This window comes from Cryptomeria japonica, chromosome 1, assembly GCF_030272615.1.
Source record: "Cryptomeria japonica chromosome 1, Sugi_1.0, whole genome shotgun sequence".
NCBI classification, from domain to species: domain Eukaryota; kingdom Viridiplantae; phylum Streptophyta; class Pinopsida; order Cupressales; family Cupressaceae; genus Cryptomeria; species Cryptomeria japonica.
Genome location: NC_081405.1, coordinates 659,532,780 through 659,553,072, shown reverse-complemented (window position 1 = coordinate 659,553,072; position 20,293 = coordinate 659,532,780). Strand labels below are relative to the sequence as shown.

Below are 20,293 nucleotides of genomic sequence, written 5' to 3'. Positions count from 1 at the left end.
GAGATGCTCTCAAGCATCAAGTTTGGAAAGATGCTATGTCAGAAGAGTATCAGTCAATTCTGAAAAATGATGTCTGGGATATTGTGCCTAGGCCTAAAGGCAAATCTGTGGTATCTTCTAAATGGCTCTTCAAAATCAAACATGCAGCAGATGACAACATTGAGAAGAACAAAGCAAGGTTTGTTGCCAGATGTTTCTCACAGAAAGAAGGTATTGACTATGAAGAGACATTTGCTCCTGTTGCTAGATACACTTCTGTCCGAGCAGTTTTGGCTATTGTAGCATCTAAAGGATGGAAAGTCCATCAAATGGATGTTAAGATTGCTTTTCTGAATGGTAAGATTGAAGAAGAAGTTTATTTAGAGAACCCTAAAGGTTTTGTGATTCATAAGGCTAAATCACATGTCTGTAGATTAAAGAAAGCCCTATATGGACTGAAACATGCCCGCAGAGCATGGTATGAAAGAATTGATCACTATCTCTTGGAATTAGGGTTTTCCAAGAATGAAGCAGATCCAAATCTCTACTACAAAGCAATCAATGGTGAATTATTAATTCTTATTCTTTATGTTGATGATCTACTAATCACAGGAGAGGATAATTGTATTTCTCGATGTAAGAAAGAATTAGCCTCTGAGTTTGATATGAAGGATTTAGGAATTCTTCACTACTTCCTTGGATTGGAAGTTTGGTAGCAGGCAGATGGTATAATCCTTAATCAAGGAAAATACACCATTGATATACTCAAGAGATTTGGAATGATGGATTGTAGATCCATGACCACACCTATGGAGACAAATCTGCACAAGCTAAAGGAAACAGCTGCAGAATCAGAGTTTGCAGATCCTACCCTCTACAGACAAATTATTGGATCTCTGATGTATTTGGTAAACACAAGACCTGATATATGTTATGTTGTTAATACACTAAGTCAGTTCATGTGTGAACCTAGGGAAATACATCTTGTTGCTGCAAAGCATATTCTGAGATATCTTCGAGGAACTATTGGTTTTGGTCTGAAATATAAACATGTAGACCTTGACCTACATGGATTCACTGATTTTGATTGGGCTGGAAGCGTAGTTGACAGGAAAAGCACATCAGGATGTTGCTTCAGTTTAGGATCAGGAATGATCTCATGGATATGTAGAAAACAGTCTTCAATTGCTCAAAGTTCTACAGAAGCTGAATACATTGCAGCCTCCATGGGAGAAAGAGAAGCAGTATGGCTCCGGAAATTGCTTGTAGGACTGTTTGGTCAGCCCTTAAATCCTATTGTCATCTATTGTGACAATCAGAGTTGCATCAAGCTTTCAATGAATCCAGTATTTCATGACAGGTCTAAACACATTGAGATTCCTTATCACTATGTTTGAGATATGGTGGAAAGGAATGTGATCCGACTGAATTATATTACTACAGGTGATCAGATTGCAGACATTCTTACCAAGCCTCTCTCTAGGATCAAGATTGAACACTTTAGAGATAAACTTGGTATGGTTGAAAATGTTATTTAATTTTGAGATAGAGTTTCATTTATTTTGATATACTAATATATTTAAGATGTTTAATGTGTAAACTCTTTCATTTGTCATGTGTGTGACTCCATGACTTCACGGGCCCCCTGTGAACATTATTTAAGGGTGACGACTTTTCAATTTGATGGATATCATGTGACTTGATATCTGTGGACATGTCATGATAGTATATATCTTTGAGACATTATGGTAGATATCAGTTGGTTGGTATCATTAAATAAACCATAATTATGATAGAGATCTTCATGGTGAATATTATGGACATAATATCCATGGGCATGCCATGAATCATTATGAGTATGGTAGGCATCATGTGACTTGATGCCAGTGCACATACCTTACTTGATAACTATGAGTTATGGTGAGTATCATGAGACTTGATATTCATTGTTGAAACATATCTCTGAATATCACTATGGTGTGATATCTCTTCTCTCCACAATGAATGAATGAATTGTGATGTTTTCTCTAAACATGAAATATGTCCTCCCTAGCTAAAAGGGACTGTTAATTCTGGTAACGTCAATCGTAAAATTTCATAATTCCAATGCTTACATGTTAACATATTAGTTTATACGATAAACAATAAATGTTATCTTATGCCACCGGTTACACCCCTTCATGTTAACGGGCTGGGGTTAAACGATTTATAATAAATCAGGATCAGTCAAGCAAGCAAATTGTTTGTTAATGTGCGGTGACATTAGGAGTGGTACGTAGGGAAGAGATATGTCTTCCCATGTGGGAAGACATATCTCTTCTCTACGAACCCTCTCATTCACATATATAACATGCATACAATAGGAGGAGGACAATACTGAAATTAATAAGTGTTGTGCTTCCATTCCATTCACACTACTGCAGTTCGAAGTAAATTCCAGACTATATCTTCATTTGTTCTAGCCTCTTGATCACAGAAATTATATAAACTTAACATTAAGATTGATCAGTTTGGAGTGGAATTTGGACATTTTGTATGTAGATTACATCTGGTTCTCAGACCTACCATTGGCAGCAGCAGGGACGACACTAGGCATGGTTCGATATTGTATTTTGGAGGATCTTTGATCTTGGATATTGTTGCTTCTTCATCACCTCACTTGGGCTAAATCATATCAGGTTCCAAGGCATATCATTTTGATGTAATTCCAGTTGTTTGCATGAGTCATGTGAGTGCTATTTGTCCTCAGAAAATCTGAGAATTAGTAATGATTATTAGACCATTTGTTTTGAGCTTGTAATGATTCATTGTGCTATTACATGAATAACGATCAAGCATATAGGGCTACACCATATATAATTGAATTCTGAGGTTGTATGTCACTCATTTGACAAAATGTCAGCAAGTATATATGCCTGATTATAAGCTTCATTGATTTCATAATACATTTGGGGTTTCTGTCCAACATTTCTATATTGTTATACTTCCATTTTGAGAATGTTCTTAATTGAAGAATTAGCGTTAGATGTCCCTGATATAAATCTGAAACTAAGATCAGCAGATTGAAACAATGTTAGCCAAGTGTTTGACAAAATATCTAAGTGAAAAGAATTAGAAGTTTATATCAGAGATAGCAAGGGGCATTACAGTGGTATCAGAGCTTTCATCCTGCCATCCTGTGATCAAATTTTGGTGAATGAGTGCAAGAGAAGTAAGGTACTATAATAGGGAACAGTGGAGACAGAAGTACCAAAACCCACAAGTTCCTGAAGTGGACACATTATCAGCAGCATTGAGGGATAGAGACGCTGGTAAAATGGCGGAAGAAGATAAAGATGCTCGGATAGAAAGGAAATTTGACACCATGTTGGATATGATGTTATGATTATTGGGCAAAATGGAACAACAGTCCAACAACAATAACAATTACCAAAGAAATGAAGCTGAGCATAGTGGGAGCAATGAAAATACTAGGAATATTGAAGGAGATAGGTTTGTTCACAAAACTCCTATTAGGCGATCAACCTCTAGACCCCTCTTCCCTACTTTCACACCAAGGGAAGATCCTCCTATAGTTGCTGCTACCACATTTGGAGAAGACGCGAGACAAACTTACCAGGAGTACAATGCATTACTTGCTGATTTGAAGGACCAATGGACCTTTGACCAATATATGAATCAAAGGAATAGGAGAGGAGCTAGAAATTATCATTTTGTTCCAAGGAATGATTATCAGTAGACACTTGGTAAGATCACGATGCCTTATTTTGATGGCAGCAATAAAAGTACAACTAGGTCTTGGGTGCAGAAGCTTGACAACTACTTATCATTAAGACTTATGCCTGAGGAAGATGCAATAAGGTTTGCCACCTCACATTTGGAAGGGGCTGCCCATGAGTGGTGGTACCATGGTTTGATCACACTTGGACACAATCTCATTACCACTTATGCTGAGTTTACGGATAAGTTGATTGAAAGGTTTGATGTCAAGGATCTTGAAGTCAGCTTTCGTGAGTTGGCGCAATTGAAGCAACATGGGACTCTTGATACTTATGTTGCTGATTTTAAGAGATTATCAGTTATGGTGCCTAGCATTAGTGAAAGGAGGTTGGTTGTCTTGTTCATGGAAGGATTAATGGAGCCACTCAGAGGATGGTTGAAAGCCTTTGATCCACCTACACTACAGGAAGCAAGGAGCATGGAGTTCGCAGCACCTAGAAACAAAAGTTATAATAAGGAAACTCCTTCTACCAGACAGGAGAGTCCTCAACAACTTGTTGAAAAGAAAAAGAAACCGACACCTATGATGGATGAGGAGACACGAGAAGACCTAAGAAGAAGGAAAATATGTTTTTGGTGCAAGGAACCCTACAGTAGAGAGCATGATTGCCCCTTAAGACCTAAGGGTAAGGCAAATCATGCAATGTGGGTAAACTATGAGGATCCTGATTCTGAAAATTTGGATCAACCAGCTGCTTCAGAAGAGTTTGAACCAGATGGAAATCTTTCTCCTATGGCCCTGTTTGCTGAAAAGCAGGATGACGTTACCTTCAGATTCTGAGGAACATTCAATGGGCAACGTTGTATTGCACTCTTAGACACTGGAGTATCACACAATTTTATTGATGAAGGGTTTGTGACTATATGCAGGTTGTAGACAGAGGACTTCAACGGATTTAGAGTCAGAGTAGCAGATGGTTATACCCTCATGTGCACCAAACAGATAGGTAATCTTACTTTGCAGTTGAATGATTATGAATTGCAAACTGATTTCTATGTGGTCAACATGGGTGCAGTGGATGTAGTCTTGGGTATGAAATGGCTCCAAGACATTGGAGTATTTACCCTCAATGTGCCTAAGATGGAAATGAAGTTTGAATTGAATGATAGGACTCATGTATTTAGGGGAATTGTAGACGGGAGCTTGCATTCTATGTCTCTTTGTAGGGGGGAAAGCAGGAAAAGGGATCATATGATTATGCAGGAGAAGCTTGAGTTGATGGACAATCCCTTGTTTGACATGGTTGTTAGACAATCCACTCTATGATTGGGATGTGGATCATTCTCTTGACAGTGATGATTGGGATTCTTCTTCTAATATTTCAGGACTTCATATAGGTTCCCCACAAGGAAACTCAGAAGTATATATAGTGAGGAGTCTCTACAGTGTCACTTAAAATCCTCATTCATGTGCATGACTTACTTCAGATACATAATTCAGGACTACAAGTGGTGGATGGTTTATTTGATGATTTACTTACAGCAAAGATTGGGAGCAAGAAAGATCAGCCACTTGATTTGCTACCTCGTGAGATTTGTACTCCTGTAGCACATGATGATGTTATTGATTTGATTCAGTGGATTCAGGTGATAGTGCAGCAGTTGTGTGGTGTTCACAGTGACATTACATAGTTTTCCGTGGGATCCAGGTGGGGGAAGAGTTCCTTGCAGCCGTGATTGTTTGGGGACAAGCAATTTCAAGAGGGGCGGATTGTATTGTCCCTGATTTTAGCCTAGAATTGTTTGAGGAGAAATAAGGGGGAAAATTATTTAATTTAATATTATATAGGTTGTCTCATTATATTTGTTTAAAATCACACGTGAGATGACTTTATTTTTTATTAAATTAATAAAGTGACTAAAGTAAAAAATAAAAATAATTAAAAAGTCACTTAATAAATAATAAAGTGTACCTACCCTCTTCTAGAAGGAATCTTATGATGGATTATGAAAAGGATAAATAGAAGAGGGTGATTCATGATCAGGAATGAGTTGTTTTGTTATCTCGTGTTGAATTGTGAAACCCAGGGGTTGTCCGCATAATAGATCCTAGGGAACGATACCTCCCTTCGATCAGCATAACTGAGGAGGTGAAAGACCCTCTGAAGGGTTGCTTTGTGAGTGAGGAGCACTCAGCTTTTCACATCGGGCTTAAGGAGATTTCATATCAGTCATAACAGTTTGGAAGATTTGCTTCAGACTTCCACTAACTACGATTTTGTCTTAGGGGAATGTTAGATACAAATCTTCATAGTTGGGATCAGTGATTTTTTGTCTAGGAAGGAGGTCGATGCTATCTTGTAGTATTAGAAGGTGAATCAAGTTAAATTGCTGGCTTACATCAGATTGGTGCAGACTTCTTGTTACCCACGATTTGGTTCATTGCTCCTGGTTGATGCATCGATTCCCACCTTGGAGGACAGCGACTTCATCTAGGAAGCAAGGCGATTCTTTTTGGACATTTTGGTGTGAGTTTGGTAAAGGTTTGAAGACACATTGTTGGTGAATTATCAGTTAGGCTCTCAGCAACTAGAGACCTTCGATTTGGGGCATAACGTCTTAATTTGGCGTGGATTTCCATCATTGAGTATAGAGCCTATCCCTAGCATTAAGATCGATCAGTTTGGAATGGAATTTGGACATTTTGTATGCAGATTACATCTGGTTCTACGTAGCACTGGCAGCAGCAGGGACGGCACTAGGCATGGTTCAATATTGTATTTTGGGGGGGATCCTTGATCTTGGATATTGTTGCTTCTTCATCACCTCACTTGGGCGAAATCATATCAGGTTCCAAGGCATCTCATTTCAATGTAATTCCAGTTGTTTGCATGAGTCATGTGAGTGCTATTTGTCCTCAGAAAATCTGAGAATTAGTAATGATTATTAGACCATGCGTTTTGAGCTTGTAATGATTCATTGTGCTATTACATGAATAAGGATCAAGCATATAGGGCTGCACCATATATAATTGAATTCTGAGGTTGTATGTCACTCATTTGACAAAATGTCAGCAAGTAGATATGCCTGATTATAAGCTTCATTGATTTCATAATACATTTGGGGTTGCTGTCCAACATTTCTATATTGTTATACTTCCATTTTGAGAATGTTCTTACATGAAGAATTAGTGTTATATGTCTCTGATATAAATCTGAAACTAAGATCAGCAGACTGAAACAATGTTAGCCAAGTGTTTGACGGAATATCTAAGTGAAAAGAATTAGAAGTTTATATCAGAGTTAGCAAGGGACATTACAACAACATTAGAATGTGATCAAAATATTTGGCCTTATTGCTTCAAATTATTCACCTAAAACATTTATCCAACTAAACTATAGGAAATTAAAAATAAACATAGTTTTGGTTGATGAGGATAGCCCTTACACCGTGGATGCTCCTGCATCACATGAGGAGTTTGGGTTGATGTTGATGCAGGGATAGTCAAGAAATTTCCCAAGATAGAGAAGTTTGGGTTAATGTTGATGCAGAGTTGGATAATCGGGCCATTTGCCTAAACTAAGAAGTTTAGGTGAATGTTGATACAGTTTTTTTTCTGTTTCTCTTTTTTATAATGTAAACCTGAAGGGAGTTGATAGGAAATAAGGTTTACATTTAATAATCTAGTTAGTTAGTTTTTTAGTTGAGTAGGAAGTTATTCCCCAAACAGGAAAATAATGGCTTTATAAAGCCAATCTATTGAATGTAATAGGCAGAATGGCTATAATAGAATCCTTTTTATTTTTGTTATTGTTTGCCAAAATAATCATTTCTCTTCTATTATTGTTGTTCAACACAATTTTATGAGTGCATAGGTACAAGTAGCGTTGAACTTCTAATTTTTTAATTTTCTACAGATGTGTTTAAGTTTCTACAGAGGCATTAATAACGACTAGTAAAAATGATGAAAACAATTAATTTGTTGCTGGTAAGAGGTGTTGAGTGGTGAATTCTCAGTCAATTCATATGTAGTCAATTTTTTCAATTAACAACCATGAGGAGCACATGGGAGATCCTATTACTCAGTTTAGAGGCTGGTGGTAAATTTTGTTTCTACATTTGAGTGTTTCCATCTCATGTCTACAATGGATGCCTATGTGGAAATGTGGAGGTTTTGGTAAGAGATAGTTATTTTTATTTTTAAATTGAAGTGGCATGTTTTGTTTTTATACATATTATTTATTTTTGAGAAATAAGGGCGTAGTTGCATCATTGAAACAGTTGAAGGCTTATTTTATTTGAAGATATAAGGTTTATCTTTTTGTAATTTTAAAATGTATTGTAAAGATCATTTGTGAGGCTATTTTTTTTCTTGTTGGAAACGTAGTTATTGTATAGAAACATTTTCAATTGAACCCAACATCCTATTGCATTATAAGCTTTACAAACATGTCCGAAAATATTTATTGTGTTGATTGTGCTTTCAAAAATTGTAACACTACCTCTGGTGCTACCTTTGGAGGGTAAGGACTAGCAAGTGCCAAATAGGAGGTTGGGGCACTAGACGCTACATGAATCTCATCATCTCAAGCTAGCTTCTTGCTCAGAGATGGTGCTTTGTTAGAACTTAGAAGCATACGTTTTAGTTTTAGTTTTTGATGCTAACAGTATTGAAGAATTAATCTATTATGAAGTTTATATTTTGAAGATAGTAAGGGATCTAGTATAAAATCAACATTTATTGTTTCCCAATTAGTTCAAAAGACTAAGGATCTTGGGAATCATATCTTTACAAGAGTTATGAAATAAATTCATAGAGAACTATGGATGTAGCTCAACATGGATTGTTGTGGACAATAATTTGGGAGATCTGTGATTCTGGAGTTTGGGGAGGTTGGTAACCAGAGAATTGGGAAATTAACCCTAGAGCTAAACCTTTATGAGAGTTACAAGGCAACTTGCTAGATTTCTACCTGGTCCAACAATTCTTTTCAAAGAAAAACTTCCAGAGAATATTTATTTGTATTTTTAAATCAGTATGTTTTGTTGTGTTGTAAACTATAAGGGGAAGTGGGGGTGGGGGTGCGGGTGGGGGTATAGGAAAAATTAAAGTTCTCATTTTAATCAGTTGCAAATTAGTTTCTCGTGGGGTAGTTTGGGAAGTTTCACAAGAATGTAATGCCTATATATAAACATTTGCACAATTGCTTTATATTATGAATAATTAACAATAATATTTTATATATTTTTGTTGTACACATTATATATTAGATTTTTTTAAAATAATTTTTCCTGCATTTTCAACAAGTAACAATGATATCATAACTCAACATATTAAAAAATAATTCACTAGGGTATTAGAATCCTATAATTCTAACAATGTGGAAATAAGGAAATTAAATTTGGTTCACCTGTCAAGGGAGGAAGTGAGTTAAAGAGACTACCGGTAGGGCACGAATTGTTTTTCTGACGAAAGGACTTTTTGCCCAGATATCTGAAAGGATATATTTCTCCTGTTTCACAAGATGAAGCATTATATTAATAGAATGTATACAATGTTTGGTTGTAATTAAACATCTAGCACAAACAATTCCTATCAATATGGCAAGTCGATAATTCTTTAACACCAAAATTTCCATTTTGTTTATCATTTCCAACAAAAAAAACTGTGCCGTTAAGGATATCTTTATGAAAAACTAACAGCTATAGTCTGAAGGTTAAATAGATGGGAATATTAAGTGTATACAAAGATTAGATTCTTATTGCATTGGATAGCTATACAAGAAGCCCAAAAGAGAACTGGAGATCAAAATTCTTGCAACATTGCAAATATAATATGCTTCAAATATATGCCTGAGTGCAATGTGCACTATGCAATAGGTTGAAAATTTGTTCAAACAAGGATTTTGCTTTCTTACATCTCCTAGTGCTTCTAGAATAAATAAATGAAGGCACCATGTTATTGGATTCCGATATGTAAGTTTCTACCTTCATTGCAGGTTATAATATGTATTCTCAAAGTTGGTGACAATATAAGTGTTGCAAAGATGCATTAAACCATTTACAGTTATTATTCAAGCTTCCAGTTTTATGTATCAAAGAAGGATGATTTTGATTTACCAGAAGAGGGCAAGACTTGTCATCATAACCAAGTTGAAGGGGAATTTGGAGAAATCCATCTTGAGCTGCAAACCTTCTGGACCAAACTTGAGAAAACATTCTTCTCCTTGCTTCTTTAAGTTGATCTAGTATTTCCAACTTCTCGTATCTCTTTGCTGGTTTTTTCTGACCACTTACATTTTCTTGCTTCATTGAAATGGTGTAACAAGCTGGGTCGAGGATATTAGCTTCATTGAGATGAGAAAGAAATTGCTGTTTCAAAACAAAATATTAAAACAAGTTTTAGAAAGAGACCAGGAAATTTGGATTACTAAAATGTAGTAGTCATAGAAGTAAGGTAGGGGTTGTGAACTTCACCTCAAATATTGAGTGTATTTTGGATTTGACATGAAGAATTTGGGGATGAAAAATTACCATTGCAAGCCCCCTTGGTTGCCTGCCATGTCAGAAATATCATATCAAGTATTTCCTAGAATAATAAATGATTGAAATATTTGAGGCATTACAATATATCTTTAAATTTATCAGATTTTCACAATTCATATCTGTATCATTTAGCTGCTTCTAGATTCGATTGTGTTATTTTTTTTGCATCAATGTTTCGGATCACACTCCGTGATCCATCATCAAGATGATAGATAGTGCCGGGAGATGTATTATTGGTCACTTACAATTATACATCTCCCCGCACTCTCTATCATCCTGATGATGGATCATGGAGTGTGATCCGAAACATTGATGCAAAAAAATTCACACAATCAAATCCAAAAGCAAATAAATGATACAATATATCTTTATCCAAAAAAGTCCATTTCAAACTAATATTCATTTTGTACCACAAAATTGCCTTGTAATTAGCATTTGTTCATGAAGAATGTATAAATTACAGACAACTTTTAAGCTTTCAATGGATCTCATGGATAGAAACCTCGTATATTTCATTTGGTATGAGGGCCATTCCATGTGCAAAGGGCACCTGTGCATTGCCAAATATTTTATCTGTCATCCCATTACCAATCAAATAGCCCTGAAATATACCAATTAAAGACATCAGTCTATGAAACCATCTAATCTTGAAGAAGTGGTAATGCAAGAAAAATAGTTGGTCCACAGCCAAAAACACAATTGGATGTACTGAACAAAAGAACTTTGGCCTTCACTTAATTCTATCAAATAATTTGACCTTAATATTTAGGATTGGCTTTGCACCGACTTCAATACCTGTCACAAAGAAAAGGAAATATATGGTAGAATGCAAGCATGTAAATATAAATCGAAAAAAAAATGCAACAAATTTTCTCTTACTGAATAAAGCTATGTTAGCAACATAAACAATGTTATACACAACAAATACACTATTCATGATCCCATATTTCTCCAAAATACAATAATGATGGGACATCCCAGCCCAGAACTTCGTATTTATGTCCTACACTAAATCTTTTACATGTAAATTCAACTAGGCCATTCCTCGCTAATTCATTATTTTAAGTATTTTCTAGATTTTTTTTAATTAAAGATAAAATAAAAAGCTAAATAACCTCCCCAAGTGACATCTTGGCATGATAGGCATTTTGAAGTGATTATTTCATAGGTGATCCTTGTGCAGCATGTTTTAGAAATGTAAGAGGAAGCAAGTGTTAGAGAACATCTCAAAACTGAATTATAATAGTGTTGTGTACGTGTCAATAAAGATTTGTAGAGGTGTTGGTTAAGCTTGTTACCATCACTAGTCTTCTCTGGTTGTTGTCAATAATCACAATTTGATGTCATCAGTTTATATTTTGCCGTTGAATACACAAGTTAGTTGTCATATATATTAGCTTTTATAGGAAAGTTTTTGGGTTTATTGGAAATATAAATATGTACATATGTTATTTAATAAAATGAAATGAATCATACAATAGTTTCATTCTCTGTTTTTTTACTATTATCATATTTTTTGATTTGGTATTAAAGCCATCATGTGCTCCTCCCCTTCTTGCCGAAGAGTATGTTCTGAAGTCTTCGTGACAGTTTGAATGTTTGGTGGGAAGTTTAAAGATTTGAATGCTGCAAAGAAGCTGATCCATGATCTGTAACTTTATGCTCATAGAAACCAATACATAGATTGATTGGAGGAAGTTGCCGCCAATGTGTTTGAGGGTGCTACTATGTGGACCTATGATGGATATCTAAAATATTGCAGAAGAACTACTTATGCTTTCTAGCTGCCAGAGGAAGCAATAGAATACAAAGTAAAAAACCAAAGTTGCTAAAACCCCTTATGCTGCTGCGAATCCTTCTATTGTGATACAATCATAAAAGTATTTTTTTTTGTTTTCATCGTAGAAGTATCTAAAATGGAAACACTTCTAAAAAACATTAATGATCATAATTTTTACACATGGAAGGTGAAAATACAAATGCAATTGAAGAACAAAAATTTATGGAATATAGTGTATAGCATAGAAGTAGTATCTACAGATTCTAAAAGGAAGATTGATTGGGAAAATAGAGATTGGATTTTATAGTGAATAGCATAGAAGTAGTACCTACAGATTCTAAAAGTAAGATTGATTGGGAAAATAGAGATGAAAAATCCAAGTCCATTGGCCTTTCTCTTTTGGATTAAAAGTTACATCATGTTGATTTAGAAAAATCATCTAAAGAAATTTGGGATGAATAAAATAAGTTGTTTGGAGCAAAAGAAACAAATGTAAAGTTATATTTAAATGTAAAGTTCTATTTAAAGTTACAATTATTTAGATTCAAGATGTTTGATGAAAATACTATGTCTAACCACATAAACAATCTAAGATCTCTCGTTAAACAACTAGTAGAAGTTGGTGTTGTGGTAGATAAAAGGATGCTAAGGCTATCTTGTCAAATAGTTTGTCTTCAAAATATAGCAATGTTATTTTTACTCTTAGTTAGATGCCTTCACAAACTTTAAAAATGTGATTCAGTGCTCTTAGTTGTAGAAAAGAGAGCAACTATAGGACATTCAAGAGGATATACTCAGCAAGAGCTTGCATCATACTCAAAGAAAAGGATGGGAAAGAGAATGTCAGGTAAGAATAAAATTGAATGTTACTATTGTAGGAAAATAGGTCATACTGCAATCAATTGTAAAATTCATGGAAGTGACCTCAAAGAGAAAGTTAAAGAATTAGTAATTATAGTTGTTGAAGAACCTCTAGATATTGATAGGACCAACACTTTGAAGATTGGGAGGTATGCAACAAAGCATAGATAGACGCTCAATAATTTGAGGTGCATGTGGTTTAGAGAAACCATACCTTAGTGGGTTATGACACATACATGTGAGGATTGGTGTCCGATAGTTAAGAGGATTTGAAATTGGGAAGTTTAGCATCATACCTTTACAAGGGTGTGAGACACTTCATGTCCAAATGGTGTCCAATAGTTAAAAGGAGGATTTGATATTTGGAAGTTTAGCATCATACCTTTACAAGGGTGTGAGACACATCATGTCCAAATGGTGTCCAATGATGTTGGGAACTTCGATGATTGCAAGGTGACTATATTTGCAGTTTTGCAGTTGGGAAGCAACTTGAAGATGTCTTATTGGTCCAAGAACTGTTTTCAAAGAATAACTTCTACATAATATATTTTCTATTGCTTTGGTTTATGTTGCTAGTTAGTTTATTTTCTAGTTTGTACTATGTAGAGATATGTTAAGTCCATCAAAATTCAGTTTTCATTAAGGGGGAGTGTTAGAGAATATCTCAAAAATGAATTATAATAGTATTGTGTATGTGCGAATAAAGACCTGTAGAGATGTTAGTTAAGTCCACTGTTGTCACTAGTCTTCTCTAGTTATTGTTAAGCCGAGAGGCTTCTTACAACGACAGCAAAAGTATTAGTTAACATTTGTCTTTTTGAGTAAAATTGACAGCCGTTTGCTTGTCTTATAAAGTGAGTTGGCAAAGTAGTGAAATCGGTGGACATGAGTAGTGAAAGAATCTACGCATGAGCTCAATAGCTTGGCACCACCACAACCTCAACTCAGTCTCTCATTAAGGTACAATAAGATATCTCTTGGCTTATTTTATATATATTATTAAATATATATAAGCTATTTAATAGTCACAATTTTGTCAACAGTTTGTAGTTTGTTGTTGAACACACTATTAGTTGTCATAAATGTTAGCATATTTATAGGAAAGTTGTTGAATTTGTGAGATCTATAAATATGTACATTTTTCAATTAATAAAATGAAATGAGATACAAAAATTTCATTCTGTGCTTTAACTGTTCTCATATATTTTAATTGTAAGGACAATAAATAGTTGCTTGTCACATCACCACCTCAAACCCTTCCAACGGAATATTAAATAGATAAAATATTAATACAAATAAAATAATGGAAAGGATGGACATGTAACAATCTTCGTGTAGAAGGTAAGGAGTAAAAGCTGCGATGTCATTTCAGCTAGCTCTACACGCTAGGGCTTTGGTGAAAGGGCATTCCTGTTGGCAATTGACACTCATCCGGTGGATATCGATGCTTGATTGATGGTTTAGGGTTGTCATTGATAGAAAATCTCCTTGTAAATCCTATCCGATAATCACGGATTTTGATATCCAAAAGTTATTGTGGTCGGGTAACTAGTAATCTGGCTCCGATATTTCAGGATAAGCAGTGCAATTTTGGTCCGGAAGCTTTTCGGTGATTGTGGTGGTGAGAATCATGTATGGGGTGAAAGGGTCGACTTGTGGAAGTCATTTTGACATCATTTGATGGATCCGCATATGTTTTAATGATCCGGTTCAAGCCGGCTCATGATTACACATTACATTATAGGCCGACTTGATAATTGCTTAATTTGTGATTGTGGATATATAAGACCGGTGTAGAAGATCTTTTTGGTGGGTGGTATGAAGTGGTATGAGCGAGTTGTGATCGAGAAATCCTTTTGGCGCAGTTTCACGTGCGCATTCTTGATTCGGCAGTTGACTGAGACAGAAAACAAAGTAAAGTAGCAGAGGTGGTATAGTCAGACTTTGTGCACTTAACCGAAACCCATCCAGGCAATGTTTGATTCTATTTTGGAGTTCATGAATTGTAATTCATCATTGTAAATGATTTGTAAGGCAGTGAGCCTTCTGGATTATTGTATCTTGAGCTGTAAGCTCTAGGTAGTGTGCCTGAATGCTAGTGCATTCCCCTTTTGTAATATTGTTTTGCTACTAGCCATAGTAGAATAATATTGTGGGTTCAAATCCCACCATGGTTTTTCCCATTTGGGTTTTGTAATATCCCAATAATTTTTTTTTTGTTTTTTAACAATAAGAGTTTGCAAGCAAACACCACAACCCGTTAAGGTTAGAGAAATAATCCAAACTACTGAAAGGGAACCCTTCCACCTTTTGTTCACCGAGAGCCCAATCTGGGAGGGTGAGAGCATATGGTGTTCCGGGGATCGTTAGCACCAAAAATCAAACTAAAATTACAATGCCTGGGTGGCAAGCCAACCCCTTTTGCTTATCTAGTAGGATAGAAACCAAACTCTTGGCGGTAAACTAGCCAAGGGAAAATGACAAGAAACTGAAATTCAATCACTCTACCGCATATTTCAGCGGGAGGACATTACATTAAGCTATCACTCTACCACATATTTCAGCGGGAGGACAATTGCATTAAACTTATCACTCGACCACCTATTCAGTGGGAGGACTGAGTACATAAACTGAATTCAAAGCAAGAAGGCGGCTAAGCCAGCCTCTTCCACTTATGCAGTGGGAATTACAAATAAGGACAGCAAGAATGATTGATCAATACTACTTGAACAACCTTACAAAATAGAGATAAGATGAGAAGAGTGATGCAGATTATAATATTACGAACAATGAATTTCTGCTACATCCAAACTACAGGCTGGAATTACAAATCAGCAACCTATGGAAATGCTAGAATGCTCATAACTCCCTCATTTTACATCCGAATCTACTCAAACCAGTCCCAAACCCACCATATAACATGTGCAATGACAACCAATTAAAGCCACAACCCAAACAACCCCTTATTTAATTTGCACGCATCCCAATGCAATATTAGAAACCCACGCCATACCTAGGAATTTCGATTTGATCTAGGAAATTCAAAGCTTAATTAAAATTTCTATAAACTCACAAAATGCATCGCCATTGTTGGGAAGGAGGATAGAGCTGATACCCATAATCGTCAGTCACTCTAGCAGAGAGGTGTGATTGAAAATGTGCTTCAGCCATAAGCAAAACAACAAGTCTCCAGCATCATTTCAACACCAAAAATGTCTAAGCAAACTCTGAGAATGTAAAGAATACAATGCACAACTAGGTACTGTATTTCAAGTACAAAACCGGGTAGCACTAGGGAGACGCACTCCGAAGCCTCAAGTCCCGTTGCCAAACCGACAGCATAACATTACAATTTTTCAAGATGGTGCAAATGGGAGCCCAAGTCTCATATTTATAACTTCACACACCTCAAACCCAAATGCAAATTCCTTCAAATTCAACGCCTTTCATTTGCATTTCATTCCACTACATGTGGACCCCAAGTGTGGCGCCATTTCCCAAAAGTCAAACTCCACGCCCAAGGCATGGACCCACGTTACACTTTGGCAAATATTAGAGATAAGTCATAAAAATAATATCTCTCTCAAATATTTCGACATCTCTTTAATAAACATGAAATTCGCCAAAAACTTAGGAAAAATATAGACATTAATCCCAAATTTGATAATCAGTAGCAATTAAACAGATTAATTGAATATTAAACCTTAGGATAAGGAAATAATATTTAATTATATCACATATGACTCCCGTACTAATTATTATCAAAACTAGGATGAAATTGAGCCAGGACGACCACAAAACTGTTGCAGAATCAGAACCCTGTCCACTGCCAAAAATAGAATTATGCCACATTGCCACTTACTAAAAATAGTAAGTCAAGAATTAATGCTCCGAAAAGCATGATCTTCACGTCCAGAGGCAAAGCATGGAGAGCTCAAAATGACAGTATCACCAGAATGGCCATTCCCTGACTTACTAAAAATAGTAAGTCCTTGTTTCATCAATGCTGGACCCTCATTCTTCATTCCACCTAGCCTACGGGTCTCAAGAATAGGCTAGTGGACCACTAGAAGGTCGTCAATGAGAAGGGGCCATTACAGGTTTCCACATAAAAATCTTGGTGTTACGATTTTGTGGTTGATTATCTTGTGTTTTTGCATTTTACTTTCTTGCATATGCTTCCAATGGTTTGAGATTAAGTTAGAAAATTTGTTTATCGGGAGATCACTAATTCACGCCCCCCTCTCAGTGATCCTTGATTCCAACAATTGGTATCAGAGCCTAGTTCCTCCAAGGAAGCCTAACTGCTTGAGGAAGGTCTGGGAGATTGAATCAATGGATTTCGGCTTTCAAAGACAACTTTGTGTGGCACTTGAGGATCTTGATGCAGAAAGAAATGAGATAAGATCCTTAAAGAGAAACTTGAATGCAGCTGGAGACTTCATTAATGATTTGAAAGATCAGGTCAACACTTCAAGAGACAAGAGGAAAGAGTTGATGGACAAGCTGAAGGAGAAAGAAGATCAGAGCATGGAAAATCAGGACAAAACCGATGAATGTGACAAGCTTGCTAGTGTAATGTCCCCATTTTAGCAGACTTGGATTTTGTGAGATTAGCCTATTATCCTGACCCTCGTAGGCTAATGTGTTGGATAAAGGGTCTTTTGAGGATTGGTATCATCTCCAGTGTTCAGAGTGCTTCAGTTTGGTCTTCGTTCGGCATCATTCGGACATCATTTGCTCTACTTCCTATTTTTAGTAAGTCTTGGGATGTTAGAGATGGACCCCTGCTATTTTTAGTAAAGGGGGTATGGTCATATGCAGTCTCCTCATGTTAGCTCCCAGTTCAGACGACGTTTGAAAATACAAAGTATTCATGGAGATATTAATGTTTAATTGGCTCAATTAAACATTAATTATTTGGAGATTATATTATTAAGTTATAAAATGATTTTATATTATAAAGCACTTAAATGAGGGTCTATTTATCATGATAAGGGGGCCAAGTTTATTAATAATTTATGAGCACATAACCCAAGGTTTAATTACATTATTGATGCCAATGAAATATTATAACATTTTAATGTTAATTAAGAGCTTTTTGAAGAAGTTCGAACTTCTTGAGGAAATATAAGTGTGCAAAAGGAATCGAACTTCATTATGTGATTGGAGTTTTTGATTGAAGTTTCTTTGGAGCATTGAAGTGTAGAATACCAAGGGTTTCTGCAGGATTCAAGGCTTGTCGGCATTGGAGAGCGTGGCTTCTTCATTGTAACAGCATATAGAGGGTGTGCAATATCATCTGATTATGCTTGTGAGAGTTGGCTTCATTCAGAAGTCAATATTGAGCTGATTGGAGGGTTTATTTCAGAGTTTGTTTGCAGATTGAAAGAGACTACAGTGCGCTATAGTGCCGTGAACAGTGCGCATGAACAGTGCGCTATAGTAGTTTGAATTCTATAGAAAGGGATTTAGAAAGGTGAACAGCTATATATATTTGACAAGGGCTTTGCGTATGAGGAGAATCAAACCAATATATCAAGGCAGCCATTGAAATTCCAGGTTTTCTACCTATGGTTATTGTATTAGAAAATCATTACTTCATTGCATCATTTTCTATTATGATTATATCATGAAATACTTGGAGGTTGCATATGTTTAATGGAGATATAAGTTGCATATTCCACATTCATGGTAACATTCAACATTGATCAGCCACTTAACTTTCATGCCAATTGTTTGCTTAAATGCCTAATGGCTGTAGGTATACATTGGGATGCATGACAAGTGTTTGTCTTAATGTCAACTAGCTGTACTAGTTAATTTCAGTCATTACATGTGTGTGTAAAGGTCTAAAACAGCTAGTATATCATTTCTATAACAACTTTGCATTGTTAGAAGCTTTCCATAACTTCATTTGCAGCCTACAAACCCAAAGAAGACAAATAAAGAATTCACTACATCAGCTTCAAACATTGTATGCCAAGTGTTTGACAATATTCCTTGGGGTTCAAATAAGCGAAACAGGGTCAGATTAGCCAAGGGATATTACAGTGGTATCAGAGCGGTTTCCTGCCAACTTGTTGGGTAGATTGATTCAGCTAGTTAATCATGGTTACTTCAAGTACCCAGAATCAGTGGGACCAGAATATGAAGCAAGTGTATTCCTCACTAGAAAAGTTAAAACAAAACCAGAAGAAGCTGGATGAATTGATTTCACACCCTGCAAAACTTGATAGAATTGCTCGGTATATGACATCTATTTTTAAGGATAAAAAGGTGAAACTTGAAGAGAATGTCGTGATTATTGGCACTCAAGAAGTTGTTATCAGTCATGATAACAAGTCTGATTTTCATGACAGCAGCCTTGCACTTGAGCGTAATGATGATTTGAAAGTCATGGAAAGTTCAGAAAGTGTTGTGGGAGTGACCTTGAGTATTGACACTCGTGATACAAGTGTCAAGAATGAGGATTGCATGGGAATTTTGGCTCATAAGAGTTTTGATCTACATGACAGCAGTGATGAAATTTTGCATCAGCATGAGAGAGCAGTGACTACACATGTGCAAGATGCTTCTATTAAGTTGCCGCATGAAGGTACTCGAGATTTGGGTACTAATGGGGTAATGTGTGATGTGGATTCATGTCATTTAGAGTCTGATTTTTCAGATCAGACCTTAGAAAACAAGTTTGAAGATTCATGCTTTGGCATAGGATCCCAGAATCATAAGTTGGATGGCCATGTAGTTACATTGGAAGTGGAAGTGTGTGAAGATATTGTCATAACAACAACTTCTACCTTGCCAGTTGAGCCATCCTACGAGGTACATAGCAGTAATACCTTAGATATTGATGTGTGCACAATTGATTGCATGCATGATGTTGTTGATCACGAGGTGAGTGATGTTGATTCAGTTTCATACCATAGTGCAGATTTGGGTGGAAAGAATGAGTCACAGGGGTATCATCATCTGGCTGGGCAGTTGAAGGTTAATGATGATATGATTGCTACAGCTTTGAAGCATTTTGATGTTGCTCGACAAATGTTGGCAACCTTTGGTTGGAGTACTCCTGAGACATATGAGCACGGTGATAGTAGCCTTTCCCTAGCAGAGTTCCATGCACTCCGAGCAGCTATTGGGATAATGAAACAGAATTACTTGTTGATAGGGATTATCTTCTCGAGTGGGATTGCACTTGCTACGATGCACTAAAGGGAAAGGAGGAGGAGGTTGATGAGCTCACCCATGAGCTTGTGGTGACTATGGACTCGTTGGAGAGCACTCAATCAGCCCTTCGTGAGTCACAGTCACAGGTTGAGGAACTTACCGTGGCATTGAGTTTAGCATAGTCTTCACCATCTATGGATACACTTGAGTTTCCTATAGCATCACTTGGTGATGAGT

General features: G+C 36.3%; 1 protein-coding gene across 2 annotated transcripts in view; it reads right to left on the bottom strand.

The window, feature by feature from the left end:
* LOC131050428 (putative serine carboxypeptidase-like 52) overlaps positions 1-10,067 on the bottom strand; it is a 39,701-nt gene extending 29,634 nt beyond the window's left edge. The window contains exons 1-2 of one of the 2 annotated variants that reach the window (XR_009372490.1): positions 9,820-10,067; positions 9,111-9,212 (exon numbers count right to left, since the gene is read on the bottom strand). Coding sequence is in view for 1 of the 2 variants with exons in the window: in XM_059220917.1 (XP_059076900.1) it covers positions 9,144-9,212; positions 9,820-9,878 (128 nt within the window). In the remaining variant the exon portion in view is untranslated. The remainder of the gene's footprint in view (positions 1-9,110; positions 9,213-9,819) is intronic. The other variant, XM_059220917.1, reaches the window with a different exon arrangement.
* Positions 10,068-20,293: the final 10,226 nt, after the last annotated feature.